The following is a 21132-nucleotide window of genomic DNA, read 5'->3' on the forward strand; positions in this document are numbered from 1 at the left end:
TAGTCACGTCCTGGTAATCAGTTTTCTGTGTTCACAGCATCACAGAATGGGTCAGGTTGGAAGGAACCACAGTGGTCATCTGGTTCAACTTCCCAGCTCAAGCAGAGTTCCTTAGAACACATTAATCAGGGTGGTGTCCAGACAACTTTTTGAGTATCACTAGGGGAGGTGACTCCACAACCCCTCTCAGCAGCCTGTCCCACTGCTCAGTTATCTGCACAGTAAAAAAGTTCTTCCTCATGTTCAGGTAGAACGTCCTGTGCATCAATTTCAAAGGGCCCATTGCCCTTTGGCATATTGCTCAGCACCACCAAAAAGAGCGTGGCCCCATCCCTTTGACACGCTGTATACATTGAATATTGGAACTCTGGATGCTGAGAATAGAGCTACTTTCTAAGGAAACTAAAAGACAGAGCAATCAAATTAAATCTAGGTTCTTAAAATTCTTAATTACAAAATTTAGTAATTGCCTGAGGTTTGCTGCCCTCCACAGGCTGTTTTTATTATAGTTGCAAAGAGCGGTTGTGTGGACAGCACTGCTGCAGTGCAATAATATTCTAAGATCTACTCTTGTCATTTTGTATTAATAACACAACATAAAATGAACAAGTACTTTACTTAGTTATAGTGTGCTGTTGTGAAACATCACTATGAACTGGACATGGACACTAAATTCTGTGCTGGAAAACGGATCAGTGGAAAATAAACTAATTCAGTGTAAGGTGTTGGTATGGAAATATGCGTTTATTCACCCATCTAAATCATAACTTCCTTCTGGAGGAACAGTCTGTATGTGGGCTTGATACCAGAGAAGATGTTGTGTTTGACTGTAGAACAGTGACTAGTAAAAGTAGACTATGAGAGGAAAACATTTAAAAAAATAACCATATATATATACTTATACACACACATATATATAAAGTTATATATATATATAGTATATATAGTCTGACATTTATTATAAACATAAATTTGATCTTTTGATCTTCAGGAAGGACATATTGTAATTGCTTCAGGCAAGGTGAATCATAATAGAATACTAATTATTTACACTGTGACAAGGAACATTAAAAACAAAGAGGTTGCCATTTTCTGAATGCAGTGAGGAAAGAGTAGTTCCTGATCTGGCCTTGGTGTTAAGAATCTGTCCCAGCCGTTTGTCCCATGGAAACCACCTAATGGCAGAACAGGAACTATCACCCAACCTAAACATAATACTTGTGCAAACTTTTTTCCTTAAGCAGAATAAAAGAATCCTGGGTGTGTTGTGAAAGCATCTTCCCGGACAGCGGCCCTGAGCCCTTCCTCGCACCTCATCCATTACCGAGGGCCCTCCTTTGTACGAGACCAATTGCACAGAAAATACCCAAACTCTTGTTTATTTTAGTTTGAACACAAGAGCAGTGTGGGCGTGAGAGGGATGGGGCAGAGGTTTCACACAGAAGCACCTCCCGGCCAAATCCCCTCATTTTGCCGACTCGGAGAGTTTGTCAAGGTGTGTCGAGACAAACCCGCACAGCAGCTCGGGCCCCACACTGTGGGTGCCCTCAGTGTGTCCGCAAGTAAAACCGGCAAAACCTTGGGAGAGGTTCTGCGTCTCCCGTGGGAGAACTTCTGCCCAAGGCTCTGCAAATGGCAATCACTGAAACTGCGGCTTGAGCTGATGGCACCCAGCAATTATTTTTTGAACGTTTTAGAAAAAGTTCAGTGGGAGATTCCTGCAGAAGGAAACATAAACAAAAAGCGAAGAAAGGGAGGCAAAGTGACGGAAGAAGGAAAAGCATCCCATTTAAAGCCGCGGGCAGCCCGGGAAGGAGGGAGCAGAAGGAACAGCGACTCCGTAATCAATCTCGTTCCTTATGTAAGGCAGCACACGGTGCCAAACGCGCCTGCGCCCAGGGGGCGGGGCTCGCGGCGGGGCTCTCTCGCACACGGAACCTGCGCCGGCGGCGCCGGCAGCCACCCGGACCGCAATCGGTGCTGGAGCCGGCACCCGGACGGCAATAGGAGCTGGAGCGCGCCCCGCTCGCACACGCAGGGTCGGTGTCCCGGCGGGGGCGGCTGCCGCTGCCGCCCGGAGGGACGGGGCGCGCAGCGGGGCTGAGCCGGCCGGTCCGCACCGCCGCCGGCAGCAGGCAGGGACGGGCTGTCGGGTTTTGCCGGCCGCGCTCTCGGCAGGCTTCCCCCCACCGGGGCAGGCGGCGGCACGGGCGCCTCCCCAGTTTGCCGCAGCAGGTGACGCGGTCCGCCGCGGGCAGGGGAGCCGTGGGCTCGGGCAGCGGCGGAGAGCGTGGGTCCGGCCGGGGCGGTGGGTGTCGGGACCGGGCCGGGCAGCCGTGGGGGAGCGGGGCGGGAGGGCACGGGCTGCCAGGCGCTGCTGCCATTGGCCGGCGGCCGCGGGCCGGCCGGGACATTGGGCGGGAGCCCCGTCAGTCACGGCGCTCCCGTCCCCCCGGCAACAGGCGGGGGCGGGGCAGGACCGGGCCCCGGGGCTCGATCTATCCCCCGTGCCTCGCGGCTCCACGGCCTGGGGTCGCGGCCCCATCCCTGCCCTGGGCCTGGCTCCGCTCTGGCGTCTGCGGGCTCTGCTGCCGGCCCGGGCCGGGGGCGGGCGGCCACTCTCGGGCCCTCGGCTTGGGTTGCGCTGGGTGTCCCGGGGGCGGTGTTTTCATTACCTTCTGACTCTCCCTTTTTCTCTCGTTCCTCCCCTCCTTCCCTAGGCTTCATGCGTGGGGGTTTTTGGGTTTGGTTTGAGGGTTGTTTTTATTTTTTTTAATTTTTTTTTTTTTTTTTTTTTTATTCCCGAAGTCGGTGAGATCATCATGCCTGGAGGCTGTGGTGTGACAGAAATGCTAAATAGCCCTCTAGCTCGGGGAGGTTTCCTCAGTTAAACCCCGTAGTGGCAGTTAGGTGGTAGTCTTTTAGAAAGTGAGTACGTAATTGAACCGGGGGTAGTACTTAGGAAAACAGGCTGAAACTTAAAAGCATAAGGTATATATTAAAAAATAGTCGTAAACCTTAAAGAATAGGCTAGGGTAATCATGAATGAAGGTCTAAAGGAGTAAGTCTTAGGTTGAAAATGCTAGAAAACATAAGCTGTTGGCATGCGACCCCTACCTCTTTGCAAAGGAAGAGTAATCCAAGTTATAACTGGATTTCGATTTCAGTTTTTTGCATTTTATTAGTTAATAGCCTTCAACTTTTCAATACCCAGAAATATTCTAGTGCAATGTACTTCATTTATGATACAGTTAATACCCTTCAACTTTAACAAGTCTAAAACATTTTAGGTGGCAAAGTACTTAGTTTTGATGGTATTTGATAAATAGAGATAGTAGTTGTCATCCCTGGAGTTATGTTAAACAGATGGGACAACCAAGCACTTCACACTCCTTACCGTTTCTAAGTGAGTCATTCAAGGAGCGTGACTAATCATCCTACCATATAGTTGTCAACAAAAGAGTATTTTATTTTTCCTTAACTACCCACAAAATCAAAGAGATTTCTAGATTTTCTGTGGATAACTGATAACTAAAGAACCTCTCTTTTGAACATCACTTTAAATTTAGATTGAGGGGCACTATAGGTGATAGACTTCTTAAGAATATATCTGGAATTTTATTCAGTGCAGCAGTACAGTGATGTACCTGGGAAGTCGGTTAACTTAGAATGGTCATTGTTGGGCAAGCAGCCACATGTTGTTATAAGGCATTTGTCTAAATGACAACCTCACGTGAAACTGAATTAATTTTATCATTCCTCCTTCCCCCTGTCCCTGCTGCACCTGTGTCAAGTTGTAAGTTCCTTGGGACAGAGGCACTTCAGTATTCAGTTTGGTCTGCATTGGGGATTTTCATGGTAATAGTATTAATTAGATAATTTTCACGATGGGTGTTGCCAAGGTAATGATAGTTCTGGCTGGGGGTTGGGTGGGAACTGCTTTTGTTGTGAGGAAACCGAGGTGTAAGAGGAAGAGCTGGATGAGAAATTCGTGTTTAGAAGTGTGATAGGAGAAGTGACCTGATTTGAACATAACCCTTGTGGGAAATCAAAGTCAGCAATTATCTATAGCTTGTGAGGCTGAGCTAAGAGGACAACATTGATTAAAAAGAAAAAATATTATGGGAATGGAAAATGGAAGGGAAGATACTCAGATTTAATTTCTTTTAAGTTAAATGAGTTAGAGCTGGGAGAGAAGATTTTAAATGCACCAAAATGTAGTGTTGGACATGGGAGGGAGATGGTTGATTTGGAAGAAGTGTGCTTAGAAGTGCAGTTACCTGGGACAGGGGCTGGTGGGGGGAACTAACATGAGGTGTGGAAATAATGAAACCAAGGATACATCAGAATGGATCCTACAAAGAACGTAAGAAAGGTATATTAAATGTATGCCAGCTTCTGCTGTTGACAAATACATTTTCTGATTTTTTTTGTGTGTGTTTGCAGTTTTGATGAAGATTTGCTTTTTTTTTGGATGTATTTCTAATAGTTGGTTTGGTCTGTTTGTTGTCTCATCACCTGTCCTGTGAAGACTAATTATTGATCAGGAATGTGCTTAGAATGCTGTTTTCTGTGTTTTCTCTGTCATCTAAACTTGAAGTGACTTTTATGTGTGTCTAAATTGACAAAAAGCAAATGAGTAAAACGGGCATTTACCCACAGGCAAGCAGATTGGTGCAGTGAGGTTGGGGCTTCTCTAGCTTGATGATCTCTGTAGAGAAGTGATTTCTTTTTACTGGTGTCTGCCTCAGCAGGTGTTGCAGGTGCCTTTTGTTAAACAGGAAGTGCAATTGAAAGGACACTTTATCGTCTTTCAAATAGAGAATGGAAGAACAGGTTTCCTTTAGAAAATAGGAAAGTTGAGGAGTGGTCTGAGGATTGAGTCCTAACCAGAGGGAGGTGGTAAGGACACAGAAATCAATGGAGATGATGCCTCTTTGACACTGGAAAGTTATTCTTCTTGCCTTTGAACAGTGTTGTCCCACTGGTTCAATATTTGGTAAGTCATGAAGAACTCTGGCAAAAGTACAGCCCATCCCTTTTACCCCATATTCTGGAGTTGGATGTCTCTTTGCTAGCTAATCCTTGGATTAGAGAATGCAAGGAAAATATACAAATAATGTAAGAATGTCAGAAGAGTCATTCCATCAAAAAGAAGTCTGTAGGCTGTACACTATGTGGGTGATATTACTGATGAAAATACTAATGTAGTCTTATGTTTGGGTTGTCACAGATCTGCACTGGGTGGGTAATTGCAGTCCAATAATCAGAAAACTGTGGTTTTAGCTATACTTCAACTTTTGAAATACTCCCCACTGCTGTTGTATTTTACTTGAGAGAAAGGACATAAATTTTATGTTAATTCCTTTAACTTTCTAGAATATCGTTATTTAGCTAAAAAAAACCCCCAACCTGTCATTGCATTTTTATTTTAAAGTTGCCATACCAACCAGTATGCCCTTTCAGTGAGGAAGGGGGCTTGAAACTATTTTTCAGCAAGCTACAAGTATTTATATATTTGAATTATAAACTACCCTCTTGTGTTGGCAAATAACATGGAGCTTGGTTCACTTTAATCATCTTTAGCTATTAATAAACTAATTACTTTGAAAATGCTGGGGATATTTGACTGCAAATCAGCTAAATACTTCTGTAATTCCTGGGCAGTCTAATCTTCTGGTTTTTTTCCAGGACAGCTTGGCATTATCATTATGGATCGCTCCCGACGCCGTGCGGGAAATGGCAATGAGCAGACGCCTTCACGGCAGCGCAGTGGCGAAGGTGAGAGACAGCGGCAGCTGGAGCGCCTCAGCAGGGAGGAGGCCTATTACCAGTTCATTAACGAGCTCAACGAGGAGGACTACAGGTTAATGAGGGACCGAAACCTGCTTGGCACTCCAGGTAAGATGTGCACACCTTCAGCAGAAGTGTAGTGGAGTAACTCTCCTGCTGTTAGGCACCACATGGGGTACTGTGACTCAAGCAGCCTGACTTCTGTGGCTTTGTAGAAAGGGAAAAATTCTCCATATGGAACACAAGTATATCACTTCACCTGTATACCAACATGCTGCATTTGAATGTCCAAACCCAGATAATTAACATTTGGTACATTCAAGTATATCTGTTCATGTGTGGCAATTTTGGGGGCCTCTGAAGTGTTACTGGAAGCTGGCATATTGTCAACACATTCAGCATCTTTTTCTTCCACTCCACTACCTACTTCCTCTGATATCTGCATTATGATCTCGCATTACTGCTGTTTTCTTTATGGTTTCATCAGTTCTGTCTGTCTTGTGAAGATTTTCATTCAAGATAGAAAATGTTGTTTCTGCATGGCTGTATAGAGACAGTAATAGTGTCTTATCTAACAGTGTTATCAAAATGTAAATTAATTCAGGAGAAATAACAGCAGAAGAGTTGCAGCAACGTTTGGAGGGGGCTAAGGAGCGTCTGACATCGCAGTCCGATCTGGATAACAGAGAAGGTGAAGGTAGAACTGTTGGAGGTAAACATTCTTCATTCATATATGTAGACACGTAGTATGTGGTGCATAAGTAGTGTTCTGTAAAGCTATTTAAGAGAGACTCATTTCTCTTTCTTTCTTTTTTTCAATGTGCTATTGGGGATTGCTTAACAGAGATTTCCTAAGGATACAAAACCAAATTTGAAATACTTGATGAGAACTCATTTATGTTAATCACAAATTACTTGCTCCTTTTTCCCACATTGTCCTTTGCTAGTAAATGTAATAGCACAAAAATTACTATTTTTTCAGTTCTTAAAGCTTTTTATCATGTATTAGAGCAGGTAGAAATGAAGTTAATTAAAAAACAGTTAATGTCTCCACTGTTTTGACACTTTTGTTGTTTCATTTCCATTTGTTTTAGTCAAGTGAGGCTTGTGTTTTATGCACTGTCTTCAATTCCCCAGACATATTGGCTTACTTATTTGGCCAGTTCTGTTCAGATTTGGGAGAGGAATTGGCAGCTTAGAAATGAAGATACCAATGTTCTTGGAGGGGAGGTTTCCTGGACACAGAGATGATGGAGTAGGGAGAACTTAATCTGATCCCTTTAAGGGAAGATTTTCACTCTGATCAGGACAACTGGCCTGCTTTTGACACAGTTAGCCCTAACCACAACACTTGTATCTGCTCCTGAGCATGTAGTTGGAGAAGGCTTGAAAATGGAGCTGTGGATATAGTAATAGGAAAAGAGTATATTTGCACAAGAGGAGAAAATCTGTTCAAACCATGCATCCCACCCAGACACGTTCCTGTGTAAGCTGCTCTAGGTGACCTTGCCTTGGCAGGAGAGTTGAACTACATTATCTCCAGAGATTCCTGCCAACCTTAATGATTCTGTGATCATTTATTCTACTGCTTATAGGAAACATTTGTAAAAAATGTTTTCCAAAAGAAGACAAGACTTGTTATTCCTTTTCCTGCTGTATCAAAATGAGTTGTTAAAATATTCCCAAATTGGTAACTTCAGCAAGGGGCAGGTATTGGAAAATACAACCTTCTTTGGACCATCTGAATCTGAACATTGGCTCAGATGAGGCCGTCTGGGCATATTAATTTCTCTGAGAGTCTGCTGGAGAGACAGAAATTCTAGGTTGAACTGGTAAGTTTTGCTGAGCACATTTTTGTACATTAGTGTAGCAAGTTAGGTGCCCTGCTACTGTATTGTGTCTGAAGTCAGAGCCTAGCAAGTGAAGAGGATTTGGAGTGCATTGTAGTATGCAGAGCATGCAGTTTTATGAATGTTTGCAATTCTTTGTTTCTCTCAGATTCTGAAGTTCTTGGGGAAAACTCGAGTGGCGACTCTTTGCTTGAATGGCTTAACACATTTCGTCGCACAGGAAATGCCACGCGCAGTGGGCAGAGTGGGAACCAAACCTGGAGAGCCGTGAGTCGAACGAATCCAAACAGTGGGGAGTTTCGCTTTAGTCTTGAAATCAATATAAATCATGATCATAACAGTTTGGAAACTTCTGCTGAGGAGTATGTTGATATAGATGCTACCAGACTGTATGTAGAAAGAAGACGTCAGCTAGTTGCCAGTTCAGTAGCCCCACAGACAAGGAGTATGGCTGCAAGAGAGGCAAACAATGAAGCTGCAAGGACCAGGCTTTTAAGACGTGCCATGGCATTAAGGTCAGAAATAGTCTCTCATGCAGTCTCAGGGAGGCTCAGGAGTAGAACGAGGGAGCTGACAGGTCAGACAAATAATACTACACAAAATAATTCCGTGGCTGCTGATGAACCAAGAGAAATGCCAGAAAGAGGTACTTCTGCAGGAGTCAGAAGGGGTAGAGCTAGAACTAATGTCCGGATGAATACAAACCAAAGACTAGAAATTTTGCGGCTGAGGTCTACCCTAAGTAGTCGAAGCCGCTCCCCGCTGCAAAGGCAAGGTGATGCTGCTCGTTCTGAGGAACGTGGTCAGAGGCAGGATAGAAATGCACAGCAGGTCAACAGAAGTAGGAGACAAACAGCTCAAGCTTCTCCACAGCCTACTGAAGAGCAAGCAAGAGGTAACACTCAGGCTCCCCAGCCTTCCAGTGTAGCCCCATCCTTACGAACAACTTCGGAAGAGGAAGAACCTGGTAGGCCAGTAGCTGCTGCCAGAAGGCACCCAACAATTACACTAGATCTTCAGGTGAGAAGAATTCGTCCTGGAGAAAACAGAGACCGGGACAGCATTGCCAGTAGAACTCGTTCTAGAGTAGGAATGTCAGAAAACACAGTTACCTTTGAAAGTGACAGTGGGGGATTTCGACGCACGATATCCCGCTCAGAACGCGCAGGTATTCGGACCTACATTAGCACTATACGGATACCTCTTCGTCGGATTTCAGAAACTGGGCTTGGGGAACCTTCCTCAGTGGCTCTCCGATCAATCCTTAGGCAGATAATGACAGGCTTTGGAGAACTGAGTTCTTTAATGGAAACAGAATCTAATTCAGAAGTGCAAAGAGGCGGTCATCACTTAGCGGATGCACAGAATAACTCAAGTTCAGCAAACAGCAGTGATCCCAGTGGGGTTTTGTCTAGAAATGGACGTGCAGTAGATGGCAGCAGGGAAAGAAATGGACAGAGGGGTGGTAGTCAACGCTCTGGGCGCAATCATGACAGCAGGCAGTCTCAAAATGCAAACAACCTAGTGGAGAATGGGACGCTGCCCATCCTTCGACTTGCCCACTTCTTCCTGCTGAATGAGGATGATGATGATGATGATCGTTTAAGAGGTTTAACCAAAGAGCAGATTGACAATCTTTCTACACGGAACTATGGGGATGTTCACACTGAAAATGAATGGGGGAGTAAAACGTGCAGTGTTTGCATTAATGAATATGCAACAGGGAATAAGCTAAGGCAGTTACCCTGTACGCATGAGTTTCATATTCATTGTATTGATCGCTGGCTTTCTGAAAACTCCACCTGCCCAATTTGTCGGCAGCCAGTTCTGGGGTCTAACGCCACAGACAATGGCTAGAATTGTTTGTACTGCTCAGCACTCCAGGATTTGCTCCTGCTCTGTTATGAGCCAGATGAAATTCATTGACTTAGATATGGGTCCATTTGTGAGGGGAGTTTTGTTAAATTTCTTCAAAAATTATAGAAACTTATCTAAATCTAACAATGTAAATACTATTTTTTCCAAGTGCAGGTCTAGGAGCACACATAGAACCAAATGATATTGGTAAAGTTTATATTTTTTTAGGTAATTTTGTTATGCTAAGCACTTTTGTAAATACAGAAATGCAATAGTTAATCAGTCCTGCTTAATGTATGTTTTTTAACATTGTAATGGACTCACTTTATTTAGATTACAAAATGTTTCACACAGACCCACCACTGTGTTGAAAAAATAGTGGCTAAATAGCCATTTGTTAGCTTTTTGTTCTAAGAACAATTTCTTTTACAGAGAGTTTCTTGCTGGACATGTTTGCTGAAGATATTTAAGTTACTTGAAGTGCTCATTTTATTAGACTTTTTTTTAAAAACATTGAAATATCCTTTCCAAAAACTTGCCAATTTGGTTCTATTTAAAAAATTCTATGGCAATTTTTGCATGTGGGTTTACACAGTTCTTAACGTTGACAAGTTCTTATTCAGAAGTGGATGAGTTAGTGGCATTATGAAATGTATATAATTAAATGCTGTCTTTGACAATCTTTTGTCTTTTCAGTGCAGACAGCAGTCAACAAATCTAATAATTCCGAGAGGGTGTGTCTTACTTGCTCAAAGAATAAATGAGCACTAAGGAAGCCTTTTTACTCTTCCAAATTACTCAATCAATATTCCTGGGGTTTAAACTGCCTTAGTTTAAAGAGGGGAAACATTTCCTTGACCATTATATTGTCTATAATATGCATGTTTTGGGCATCCTACTCAGAAGAACAAAACAAAGACTTGAAGTGCTTTTGTATAGAAATTTAAGGTACACACGTGGGGTTAGTCCTCTTAAAACATGCCTGAAGACCAAGTGGCAAAAGACACTAAAAAGGACAAAATAAACTTCCCTGAAAATCCCCAGTATCTGTATAATTGGATATTGAACTTTATACCAATGACTTACACTGAAATAAAGTTGCAAGTTAAATAATTGAGGCTTTATGTGAATTACTGTTGAGTCATATCCTGTAGATTAATAAGAAAACTTACTATTTTTAATGTTCAGTCTCAGTTTTCACTTTTTCCCCGCTTTTCCCCAGCTCTGTTCCTGGCCTTTTAGTTACTGTGTTGCATAAAAGCCCAGCTCAAAGTGCTCCAGGGGTTTCTAGGAGAAGCTGGATGTTACAGAGCTTGTCTCCTGAGCAACCTACATCTCAATCCCTGGAGAAATGCAGAATTGTGCACTAATCTGCTGTGTGTATTCTGTGCAGTAGACAGAGTACTTGAAGTGAACAAGTCCTACTGCCTTTCTCTGCCTGCAGATAGTGGCCTTGACAAATGTGCTTCTGTGCCAGGTGTGTCACTTAAAACACCTGCTCATGATATCCTTCAAGGGTAGCTATAAAATCCTATGTGATGGGATGTCTACTTCAGTTCTGCAAATGGAAAACCTGTGTCATAAATTCAACAGAAGAGCTTCTTTTCATTCCTTGAAAGTAGTTCTAAGAAACTCTTAAGAGATTTAGATGGTTTATGGATATCATTAAGATCTCTTCTGATGTAATTTGTGCTGTTAATTACTGCAAAGGTTGTTGTCCCCTCCCTTGAGTGCTTCCTTAGCTGCAGTAAAGAGTGAGGAGATTTAAATGTAAGAGCTAGCTTTTTTTTTTTTTTCTTTTTTTTTTACCTTTTTTTTTCTTTTACTTCTGTTAGCTGCTGAGGTTGACAGTATATAAATACAAACATGTCTTCTGTTGCTTCTTTGTCTCTTATGACTTCTTCTTATATTTGAAATGTGCCTGATTGAAAAGACACATACGTAGAAACCTACCTTTGGCTCACTACAGCCTTGCTGGTCAGGTCCTTGAAGGTCCATTTTCACTGTAATCCTTACAACTGCTACACTAATGCACTTGAGATGAAGAGCGATCCCCTGTGCCTTTTTTCCATTCTAGTAGGAATTTTGCTGTGTGTAAGAGCACAGTTGGTTACATGGCTCAAGATGAGATATCTGTGACAGGGTATATTTAACTGGGAGCTTTCTGTAGAAATTGAAGGCTACAGGAAAAGAAACATTAAGCCTCCACTACTATATTCCTGCCCTGTCACATGAGAGTTGTCAAGTATTTCCCCTCCATTGAGAAGCATGTAATTTATTACTCAGCTTTCCCAAGATACTGTGTTAATGGCACCAATTAAATCATAGTGATTCAGTTTGGTGTTGGCTTTTGTTACCTCCATTTCTGTGATAAAACTTCAGTTCTCTGCCACCCCCACCCTCCAAACACTTTTTTTTACCTTGTCCTTTGGTGACATTATGAAACATAATTTATTTATATGGGAATAAATAGAAAAATGTGGGCAGAATTTCTACAAATTAGTTCATTTAAAGTGAAATATTAAATGAAGTTCAACTGGTAGCACTAATCCAGAGCCTGTAGAAAGCCTTAATGTGGAAGATGACCAAGAGAGCTGCCTTAAACATGATGCCTACAAAGATAAATATCAGGCTGAATTAGTAGATTTTTCTATTTCTTACATGTGTGATACTATCAGTGACTTTCTAGCTGATATTCTGGCCCTGTATGTCTCTCTAATAGTCTCTTCTTTAATAATATGTCACATAGGAGTGGTTTCCTGTGTTGCCAAGTAACACACAACAATTAGCAACGTGCAAATTTGGAACTATGAAAGGAAACAGTAAATGATAGCGGGTTATGTCCTGTCACTACATGCTTTTGCCTTGATGGGAAATAACTATTCTGCTTTTAAAAGCAGATGCCACTTCACCATGCTCAAGCTCCTGGTGAAGTAACCCTGTGCAGTTATCTGGTAACTACCAAGTGACTGATCAGAGCCCAACCAAGCTGACCACCAGGCCAGCTAGGAATGATGTGGGGCGGGGCAGGACATCTGGCAGCCGTGTGAGGATGTGCTGGGCCAAGCTGGTAATCAGAGTGTGCAAGGTGATGTGGGCAGGAGAAACCTCATAACGGAAGAGAGTTGCAGTGGGCTTGCTCCAGGTCTGTTCACACAAATAAAGCTGTCCCTGCAGGTCAGTAAGGTGGGGCAGATACTTTTCTTTCTCTAAGAACTCAGCATCTCGAGTGCTAGTGTGCAGAAAACTGGAGAAGAAGCAGGAGGAATCAGGTCTGTTCGCAGTTCAAAGGCTGTGATCACATCAGGTTCACAGAGACCTGGGGGGATAGCTCATACAGCTGGAGTGCTGCAGTGGATGGATACAGGCTCTTTAGGAAGGACAGTGATGGGGAGGAGCTGCCTTTTGAGGCAAGAGCAGCAGGAATGCATGAGCTCTCTCTCAGGATGGATGAGGAGCCAGCTGAGAGCCAGGTCACAAGTAGTAGGCAGACCAGCATGGTCCCTGTTGTAGTAGCTGTCTGCTACAGACCACCTGTTCAGAAAAAGAGGTAGGGATCTTCTTCAAACAAACAGTCCAGATCATCTCTGGATTATTGTTTCACAAATGAGACACATTAATTTGATTGTGGGCTGTAGAATTTGCCACTTCCTGAAGAGGCTTTGAGACCTGACTTTGCTTTTGAATGACCATACATCAGTGCAGTCTGGAGGATTTCATGGGAGAGAGGGGGCAAATGTCAGAAAGCTCAGGATTATTGTTATCCAGTCATATACCATATACCAGCTGTGGTCAGAGCAGCATTTAGAACAAAAGACATGGCCAGACTGACAGTGCAGCACTCAGAGATGAGTCTTCAAAATTAAAAATACAATTAGCTCTCCTGAGATCCTATGCAGCTAATCTGATTTCAGCCTGCACACAGAAAGCATCAACAACAGGCAAGCACTGCCCAGCACACTGCAGACTTCCCTCAGCCTGCTCATGTTTACAGGGGGAATGGGGTTAGCCCACTTTTTGGACACGCAAGGTACCTCGCAGCAAAATTTCTTCCATTTCTCTTTTTTTTCCCCTGGGCTTACACTAGACTTTGACTAGTCTGGAAGAGACCTGGAGCAGGTTCACCAGATACTTGGTGCACATTGCTCTTTGGCATTCACACCTATTCCAGAAGGTGTTTATTCCAGCACTAAATTTATCTTTAGTGTAGTGTAAATTGCCTGAAGTGCAAAAATGAAACATATACACTCTAAAACAAAACAAATACAGCTTTGATTTTGTTTTACAGGTTGAACAGCTAAAATGGGATATGTGGGATCACTTTGTCCCATTATTTTAAGCAGTCCTTTTGAAGGCTGAACTTCAGGCATTTATAACCACAGTTGGGGTTCTTGTCCCGAGTAACATGGGACAGATAAATTGCATTGCTTGTACTTCCAAGAAAAGCACTTGAATTGTATGTTGAACTTTTCCATCTCATCAGTAATACTAAGACTTCAACTTGGCCAGTTCCACTGTGATGTATTTCCTTTCACAGCACTGTTTCTACAGTGCTGAGCATCTGACATACCTTGCAGAGCCTGTGAGCTATTTTTGCAGTTCACACACATTTGAGCTACATTAATAATGGCTCACTCTTTACCTTCAGGCATGCATGCCCAGGAAAGCATATCATGTTGCTATTTTAATACAGAGGTCTTGCCCTTTTCTGACTGAGTAATGCATGAATAGAGCACTTTGGCTGCCAGTACAATTTCTTTTACTGTGTTCTTAAACACATTTTGCATACAGTTTATTCCATTTGTTCAATGTGTTTGTTCAAATACATATAAACACTGAAAGAGTAGAAATTGCCAGTAAGTGTATGAGCACACACTGTGGTTAACCTGCATAATGTGTAGCAGTTAACTTGAGTATACATAGTGAGAGTAAAGAATCATATTATTCCAGCAAAAGGTCTCTAAAATTTAGCCCTCTCCCCCCTTCATTTTAAGGTATCTCCAAGTCTAGACTCCAATTTTTTTTTTTCTTGTTACATGAATCTCAAACTATGATTCTGGCCCCCCAGGTGATTTCAATCACTCATTATTCCCCTGCATCCACCGTGCTCTGACATGAATCAAGTTATAGCTCCTTTCTCTATGATCTAGGCTGTGAGATGTGAGTAATGCAATTTGAGGCATCCAAAACCCCAGGAAGTACCGTGATGAGATTCCTTCTCACTATGATGGTGGTAGAATTGGGAGAGGCAGAACTACTCGAGTAACCCGGACTGTTTTGGACAAAAGCACACTGAGAGCAAGAGCCCGTGCAGAGCCCCAGTGCACGGGGCCCCAGAGCATCCCACGGCACATCCCCGTGCACTGCCTGGACCAGCTGAATTCGTCTGAAACTTCGGCTTCCAAGAGGAAGTGTCTCACAGCAGGAGAGGGCGCCAGACAACAAGGAGCAAGTGGTGGCTTGGCGGTGCGTCTGGGAGCACAGACCTGCCTCCGAAGGGGAAGGTGACCGGCAATAGGGCACCGTGTGACAACCCTCCCTTTAAGGGGAAGGGAGCTCTCAGCTTCGAAAATGCTCGTTGGTCGAAAGGAGCGACAAAAGTCTGAGGGTCCACAAACAGAGAGTTGTACTGGCAAATGACACACTTGATGTGGAAATTGGTATGTGAGTCCTAGACCTGCTATACAGGCAAATGACGCTGGGTTTTGGGTAAAGGAGTAGGGTGACAGGGAAAAGGGAAATTTAAGAGGTTAATTTAAAAAGGAAAGATTAGTTTTTAAAATGAAAAGAGAAACAGAAAGGGAAAGAAAGAGGAAAAGGGAGATGTAAAGGCATCATCAGCCCTTGTTCCAGCATCAATCCAGCTAAAAAGATGCGTATGTTTATTTCAGCATCAATCCAGCTGATAAGTGGTGGTCCAGTTGAGCCAGTCCAGCTGTTGAGATATCCGGGCTCTGGGGGCACCACCTAGGCTTGGGAATGTCCTTTTATTGACAAGTTTCTCCACCCCAAACACACGTTTCTCATTTTCCATATTAATCAATTACCATGCAGTCTCTTCTTTTAGGCCTTTCTGGAAATGGTTCAAAGGGCTTCAGGAGTCTTTGGTGGCTGAGGAAAGCCAGCTGCCAATCCCACCTTATAGACCATGTCAACTTCCTGCCAATCATTCCTGCACTCTACTGTTCTGTCCCGTGGTTTTTTCTCATGGAAAAGTGCTGCCCTGTCTCCACCTGCTCCTCCCTTCTCCAGCCAAAACTTGTTCTTTCTCACAGTGTGCTAGTGCCAATAGTCCTTGGTTATTACCAACAATTCTGATCTGTTATTACAAACAATCCTTGGCTGGCTCCACAGCCATCCAGTCATCAGTATTTGAGACATACACATCAGCCCCTTATCTTTTGGGAACTGAGAGCTCAAAAGGATCTCCCTTTGGACCACTGTCAACAGGGTTATAAGAGAATGGGGTTTAGTCATAATTATTTTTCATACTGGCCACAATTTGAGTCAGTAACTTTATTTGAAGGTTCATCAACAGAAATATTATTCCACTGGGGTTGTTATTCAGGCAAGAAAAATGAGTTTCCAAGGCTGCTTGTTAAAAAACAAATGCTCATTAGACAACACTATTTCCTGGGAACAGACAGTATTTCTGATAAGCTGGAGAGGGGCTTTGTCCAGGTGCAGCTTGTCAAGGCCAAGACCTCATGAGCATTTGTCATATGACAGAGCAGCCTGAGCAGGGAGGGGGGTACGACTAAAGTCAGCTTCTCTGGGGCTCTATACACCGTGAACCCGAGAGGCGAAAGGACACATGCTGCCGAGCTCCAGCTTCCCCTGAGAGGGAGGAAAAAACCCAGGATTGGGGAAAAACCGGTTTCCCTTCGTGCTCCGCGGGGCCGGATCTGCCCTGGGAAGGAGGGCAGGGCTCCTTGGGCATTGCACCCGTGGCCTTTGTTCTCCGCGTGTGGAGATACTAACGCGACCTTAAACCAGTGCTGCCTTCGAAACGAAACGAAACGAATTGGCTCGGTTCGAAACACCGCCGAGGAAGGGCGGCTGCCGAGGGCGGTGACGGCTGCTCCGCTCCTGCCCCGCCGGACGGAGGAGGCGGTGCCGGCCCGGCCCCGGGAGCTCTCCGAGGTGCTGCAGCGGCTCCCACCATCCCGTCTGGGGAACACGGCGCTCCCCGGGGCCGGCACGCCGCCAGCCTGCGCTCAGGACATCCCGGCGGAGCGCTGCTCCTCCAGATGCCCCGACGGGAGCCACCGCCGCTGCCTGTCTGTAGCAGTGTGATGTCATAGCTGGTCTCAGGTGGCCCTGTCCTTTCCCAGGTGCCCATCACCTTCCTTCTCCCCACCTCTGACCCCTGCTGGTGCCGTCGGTCAACCCTGGCATTCCAGGGGGCATCGAGTGATTGGCAGAGTTCAAAAGATGCCCTGCATCCCTGGGGGCCATTGGCCCACCCAGTTGTCCCTTGCAGCTGAGACCTGCCCACCCTGCACCTGCTTGGTGGGATCCCTGCCCCTGCCCTCCCCCCCTCCTGAGCCTTAAAAGTGCTAGCAGCCATGTGGTTGGGATTCTGTTAGTAGCTGTGACCTGATTCAGAAGCCTGCCGTTGGAATAAACTCTGGATCGAACTCTCTAGCAGAATCCACTCCTTTTCTTTCACCATTTTGCCTTAAAGCATCTGCACAGAGGTAAAACCGGAGCTTTGCCCATCTGGCCATGTCCCTAGGGCAAGCTGCAGCCTCCACCAGCGAAAGGTGTCTCTGAGGTGAACCCACCGCAGTCACTGCCTTTGGGTCAGGCAGCAAGGCCAGACGAGCCTGGGCAAGCCTCACCTGTCCCTCCTCTGCCCTGGGGAAATGGGGATGATGACACTGCCTCTGAGAAGCAGATTTCCAGCCTGCAGGAAGGGCTTCCAGCAAAGAAAGAAACCTCAGTTAGCAGGGCACAAGCTGGACTTGTTTCCTGACCAGCAGCAGGACAGAGACCAGCGTCCCTTTCATCCTCGTCTGCCAAAACACTGCAAACAAGCAGAGCTGTGAGTGCTGGGGTATGCAATATCATAGAATCACAGAATCACAGAATGCTTTGGGTTGGAAAGGGCCTTAAATCCAACGCCCTGCCATGGTCAGAGACATCTTCCACTAGACCAGATTGCTCACAGCCCCATCCAACCTGGCCCTGAACACCTCCAGGAATGGGGCATCACAGCTTCTCTGCGCAACCTGTTCCAGTGCCCCACCACCTTCACAGCAAAGAACTTCCTCCTAATACATAACTGAAGCCTACTGACCTACTGATGGTTCAAAGCCATTCCCCCTGTCTCTACATGCTCTTGTAAAAAGTCCCTCTTTTTATACTAAATGGTATTTCAGTGAGTTTAATTTTTTTTTTTTACTTACTATGTTGTACGCATAATAAGTGTGTTTTTTAACATAGTAAAAGTAAGTGTGGTTTTTTACATAGTAAGTGTGGTGGTGTTTGCAGGGGTCTCAAGAAGAGGGAAGAGATGAGGATTTGACTCTATGTTTCAGAAGGCTTGATTTATTATTTTATTATATATATTCTATCAAAACTATACTGAAAGAATAGAAGAAAATGTTTCATCAGAAGGCTTACAAGCAAAGGAAAAGAATAAAATCATAACAAAATCTTGTGTCTGACTAGAGAGAGACATAGCTGGACTGTGACTGGCCATTAATTAAAAACAACCACATGAGATCAATCACAGATCCACCTGTTGCATTCCACAGCAGCAGATAGTCATTGTTTACATTTTGTTCCTGAGGCTTCTCAACTTCTCAGAAAAAAAAATACTAAAGAAAGGATTTTTCATAAAACATGTCTGTGACAAGTAAGTAAGTTTTTTCTGGTATTTAAAGCAAATCCCGGTCACAGAAAAACTATATATTGAACTTCATTATTTCCAATCATATGGTGCCTTGGCCATAGCAGTTGGCTCAAAACATATTTCAGAATATTTACACACATGCTCCAGAGTATGTTTTACCTTAACAAGTGTGTCCACTCTCTCAAGCTTCTTTTCAGTCTTTCTGAGAACATCTCCTTGGGACAAACTTTTGCTTTTCTGCATTTCTTTACAACTGTACAAAGTGAGTGCTACCAAATCAGTATGGCAGTATTTTATGCCTGCCTTGGATTCCCTTTGCACCAATCCCATTGACTACAAAGCCAGAGAATATTGGACTCACATTAGCCAGCAACCTAGACGTGGGAGAGGGAAGTGTATCAAAATAATGAAAATGCACCTCATGCATTTTGAGAACTATTTACATTCTGGAAATCAATCCCATCTTAAATGTCTCCTATGAGGACAGGCTGAGAGGGCTGTTCATCCTGGAGAAGAGAAGGCTCCAGGGACACCTTAAAGCCTCTTCCAGTACCTAGAGGGGGCTGACCAGAGAGCTGGGGAGGGACTTGTTACAAGGGCATGGGGTGGCAGGGCAAGGGGCCATGGCTTTAAACTGACAGAGGACAGGCTTAGATTAGATACAAGGAAGAAAATCTTTATTGTGATGTTGGTAAGGCACTGGAACAGGCTGCCCAGAGAAGGTGTGCATGCCCCATCCTTGGAAGTGTTCAAGGCCAGGTTGGGTGGAGTTCTGAGCAACCTGGTCTAGGGGAAGGTGTCTCTGCCCATGGCAGGGGGTTGGAACAAGATGATCTTTAAGGTCCCTTCCAACCCAAGCCATTTAAAGATTCCACGATTTTTCATTAACTTTTAATTTCTTCAGTATTATTCTTATTTGCTTAAGAATACAATTTTCTTAATTACTAGCAATTACTAGCTCAATTGCTAACTTGGCTCCATATAAGCTAAGATCAAAACTCTGGTCTACTCTACCATATGTCTTTCCTGTGCAAAACATTTGTAGGGGGTTGTTTTACACCGAGTTTTCCATCAACTTCCAGCCTGATTAATTCTTTGTGTTGACACCATTATGATGGAATAAAAATTACTTGTTCCAAATTAACTTACTGTATTTTGAATGTATCTTTAAAACCATGCAAACTTGAAGAATTTTCAGGCAAATCACAGATCATCTCCTGCTATAAAATGAGTATAAATTTCAGTTTCCAACATATCAATATGATTATTCTATTAACTTTTTATTTTATTTACATATGTCATTATTCAAAAATCTGAAAAACCTGAAAGGCATGTAAACAATGAAGATGCCTGCATTTCCAAATTGTTTATCTTTTTCCCCCATTTCACTTACAGGAAATGGTTTACCCTTTCTCTACCCCTCCACCCCTCTCCCATGCTCCCACTAGATGTGCAATTCATCATATTTTTTCCCACCTTCAAGTTAAATCTGTGGGTTATGGTGAACTGTAAGAGAAGTGTTATCGTTGAGCCCCCTCTGCTCTATAAAGTACAGGAGACTCCAGCTCCTTTAAGAGATTCCAGGCAGGCCTTGCACGCATTGACACATGTTCACATATTTAAGGTCACATCCTGTATCTGTTTGTAGACATCAGTGGAGATCCTTAAACTATTTCACTTATTTTCTTAAGCTGAGTGATGCCAAGCATACTTCATCTATCAATCTAGAAACAGCAAGTCCTGGATTTTTTACTTTCTTGGTTTTTTAACCTTTTAAAAAATGTAATGATGAGTGACAGATACCTCCCCTGTAGCTCAGCACATTATCTGCATCATGCTCATTTTGATCCTGTGCATGTAAACAAGGGCAAAGCACCACAGCACAAAGATTTGGTTTAAGATCAAGAGAGTCCATTATGTTGGGTTTGTTTTTTGGTTTTTTTGTTTTTTAAGACAAGCAGAGTTAGACAAGCAGAACTTGAATGCAATTACTCTCATCCTGTAGCCTAATACCACCACTGCTGGCAGGAGGCCACAGGCTTTGTACTGACTTTGCAAGGCCTCGAGACTGAGCCTCATTTTGTCTGAGCTTTTATTGACCTGTCTGTGGCTTTCTTTCACTTAGTTGTTGTAACAGCAATATCTCTAATGGGGAGGTAGCTATGTCTAACTGTTTTGTTTAACTTTGTATGGTGCCATCGTGGCATTTACATGGAGAGTGGCAAGAAGTTCTGCTGTGGACAATGAGATACTTAAAACTAACATAATGAGGTATAACATCATTTATAACTAGCACAATGATGCATAACATAGTAGTATGTAGAGGAATACAGGCCTGGTATGACAGCAGAGTCCCCTGAGAGTGGACTCACAGGATACTGTGAGTAGAAGAGGCTTAGGATGATGAAAAAAGGAGCACAGCCTTGGCACTGGAGAACTTGGCAATGGAGAACAAAGAGCTCATCAGCAGTCAGCTAAAGCAGTGCAGACCTGGGAAGTGGACAAAGATAGCTGAGGGATTACATAAAGAATAAGTATGTACCATACATAAATGGCATCCCATATAATACAATTGGATGTAAAGTGGAGCAGTACACAAACGGATAAAGAGCAAGGTGTGAAGGCATCTTAAAAACCACACAAAAATAGCCCCATAACAGTTCTTTGTTTGTCTCAGCAAAGAATTTGTTGGTAAGACACCAATGACCAGCTGCAGCCCCAACACCCACTGCTTTAAAAAGGCCAGTACTGTCAACCATTGGTCTCAGAGGG

At 43.8% G+C, this 21132-nt stretch overlaps 1 protein-coding gene across 6 annotated transcripts; it reads left to right on the forward strand.

Annotated features, from left to right (window-relative positions):
• The first annotated feature begins 1981 nt into the window (after positions 1–1981).
• On the forward strand, positions 1982–10574 carry RNF6 (ring finger protein 6). 6 transcript variants are annotated; one of them, XM_084226630.1, is made up of 5 exons: positions 2131–2235; positions 2809–4375; positions 5692–5901; positions 6398–6505; positions 7792–10574. In XM_084226630.1, the coding sequence occupies exons 2-5, from the start codon at positions 4327–4329 to the stop codon at positions 9498–9500; spliced, it is 2076 nt and encodes a 691-aa protein (XP_084082756.1). In that variant the 5' UTR covers positions 2131–2235; positions 2809–4326; the 3' UTR covers positions 9501–10574. The 6 variants fall into 6 exon arrangements, with proteins under 6 accessions (XP_084082758.1, XP_084082760.1, XP_084082756.1 ...); XM_084226632.1 differs by lacking the exons at positions 2131–2235; positions 2809–4375 and adding an exon at positions 1982–2039; XM_084226634.1 differs by lacking the exon at positions 2809–4375 and having other exon boundaries at positions 2049–2235.
• Positions 10575–21132: the final 10558 nt, after the last annotated feature.

The sequence above is a fragment of the Fringilla coelebs genome (genome assembly GCF_963513975.1).
Source record: "Fringilla coelebs genome assembly, chromosome: 2".
NCBI lineage: Eukaryota > Metazoa > Chordata > Aves > Passeriformes > Fringillidae > Fringilla > Fringilla coelebs.

Bases quoted from the DNA above. Each gene is read 5' to 3' on its own strand.
- RNF6 (XM_084226630.1), top strand. From the start codon at position 4,327: ATGAAACCAAGGATACATCAGAATGGATCCTACAAAGAACGTAAGAAA. The intron at 4,376-5,691 runs GTATATTAAATG...GTTTTTTTCCAG, and splicing joins CTACAAAGAACGTAAGAAAG to GACAGCTTGGCATTATCATT. The intron at 6,506-7,791 runs GTAAACATTCTT...TGTTTCTCTCAG, and splicing joins TGAAGGTAGAACTGTTGGAG to ATTCTGAAGTTCTTGGGGAA.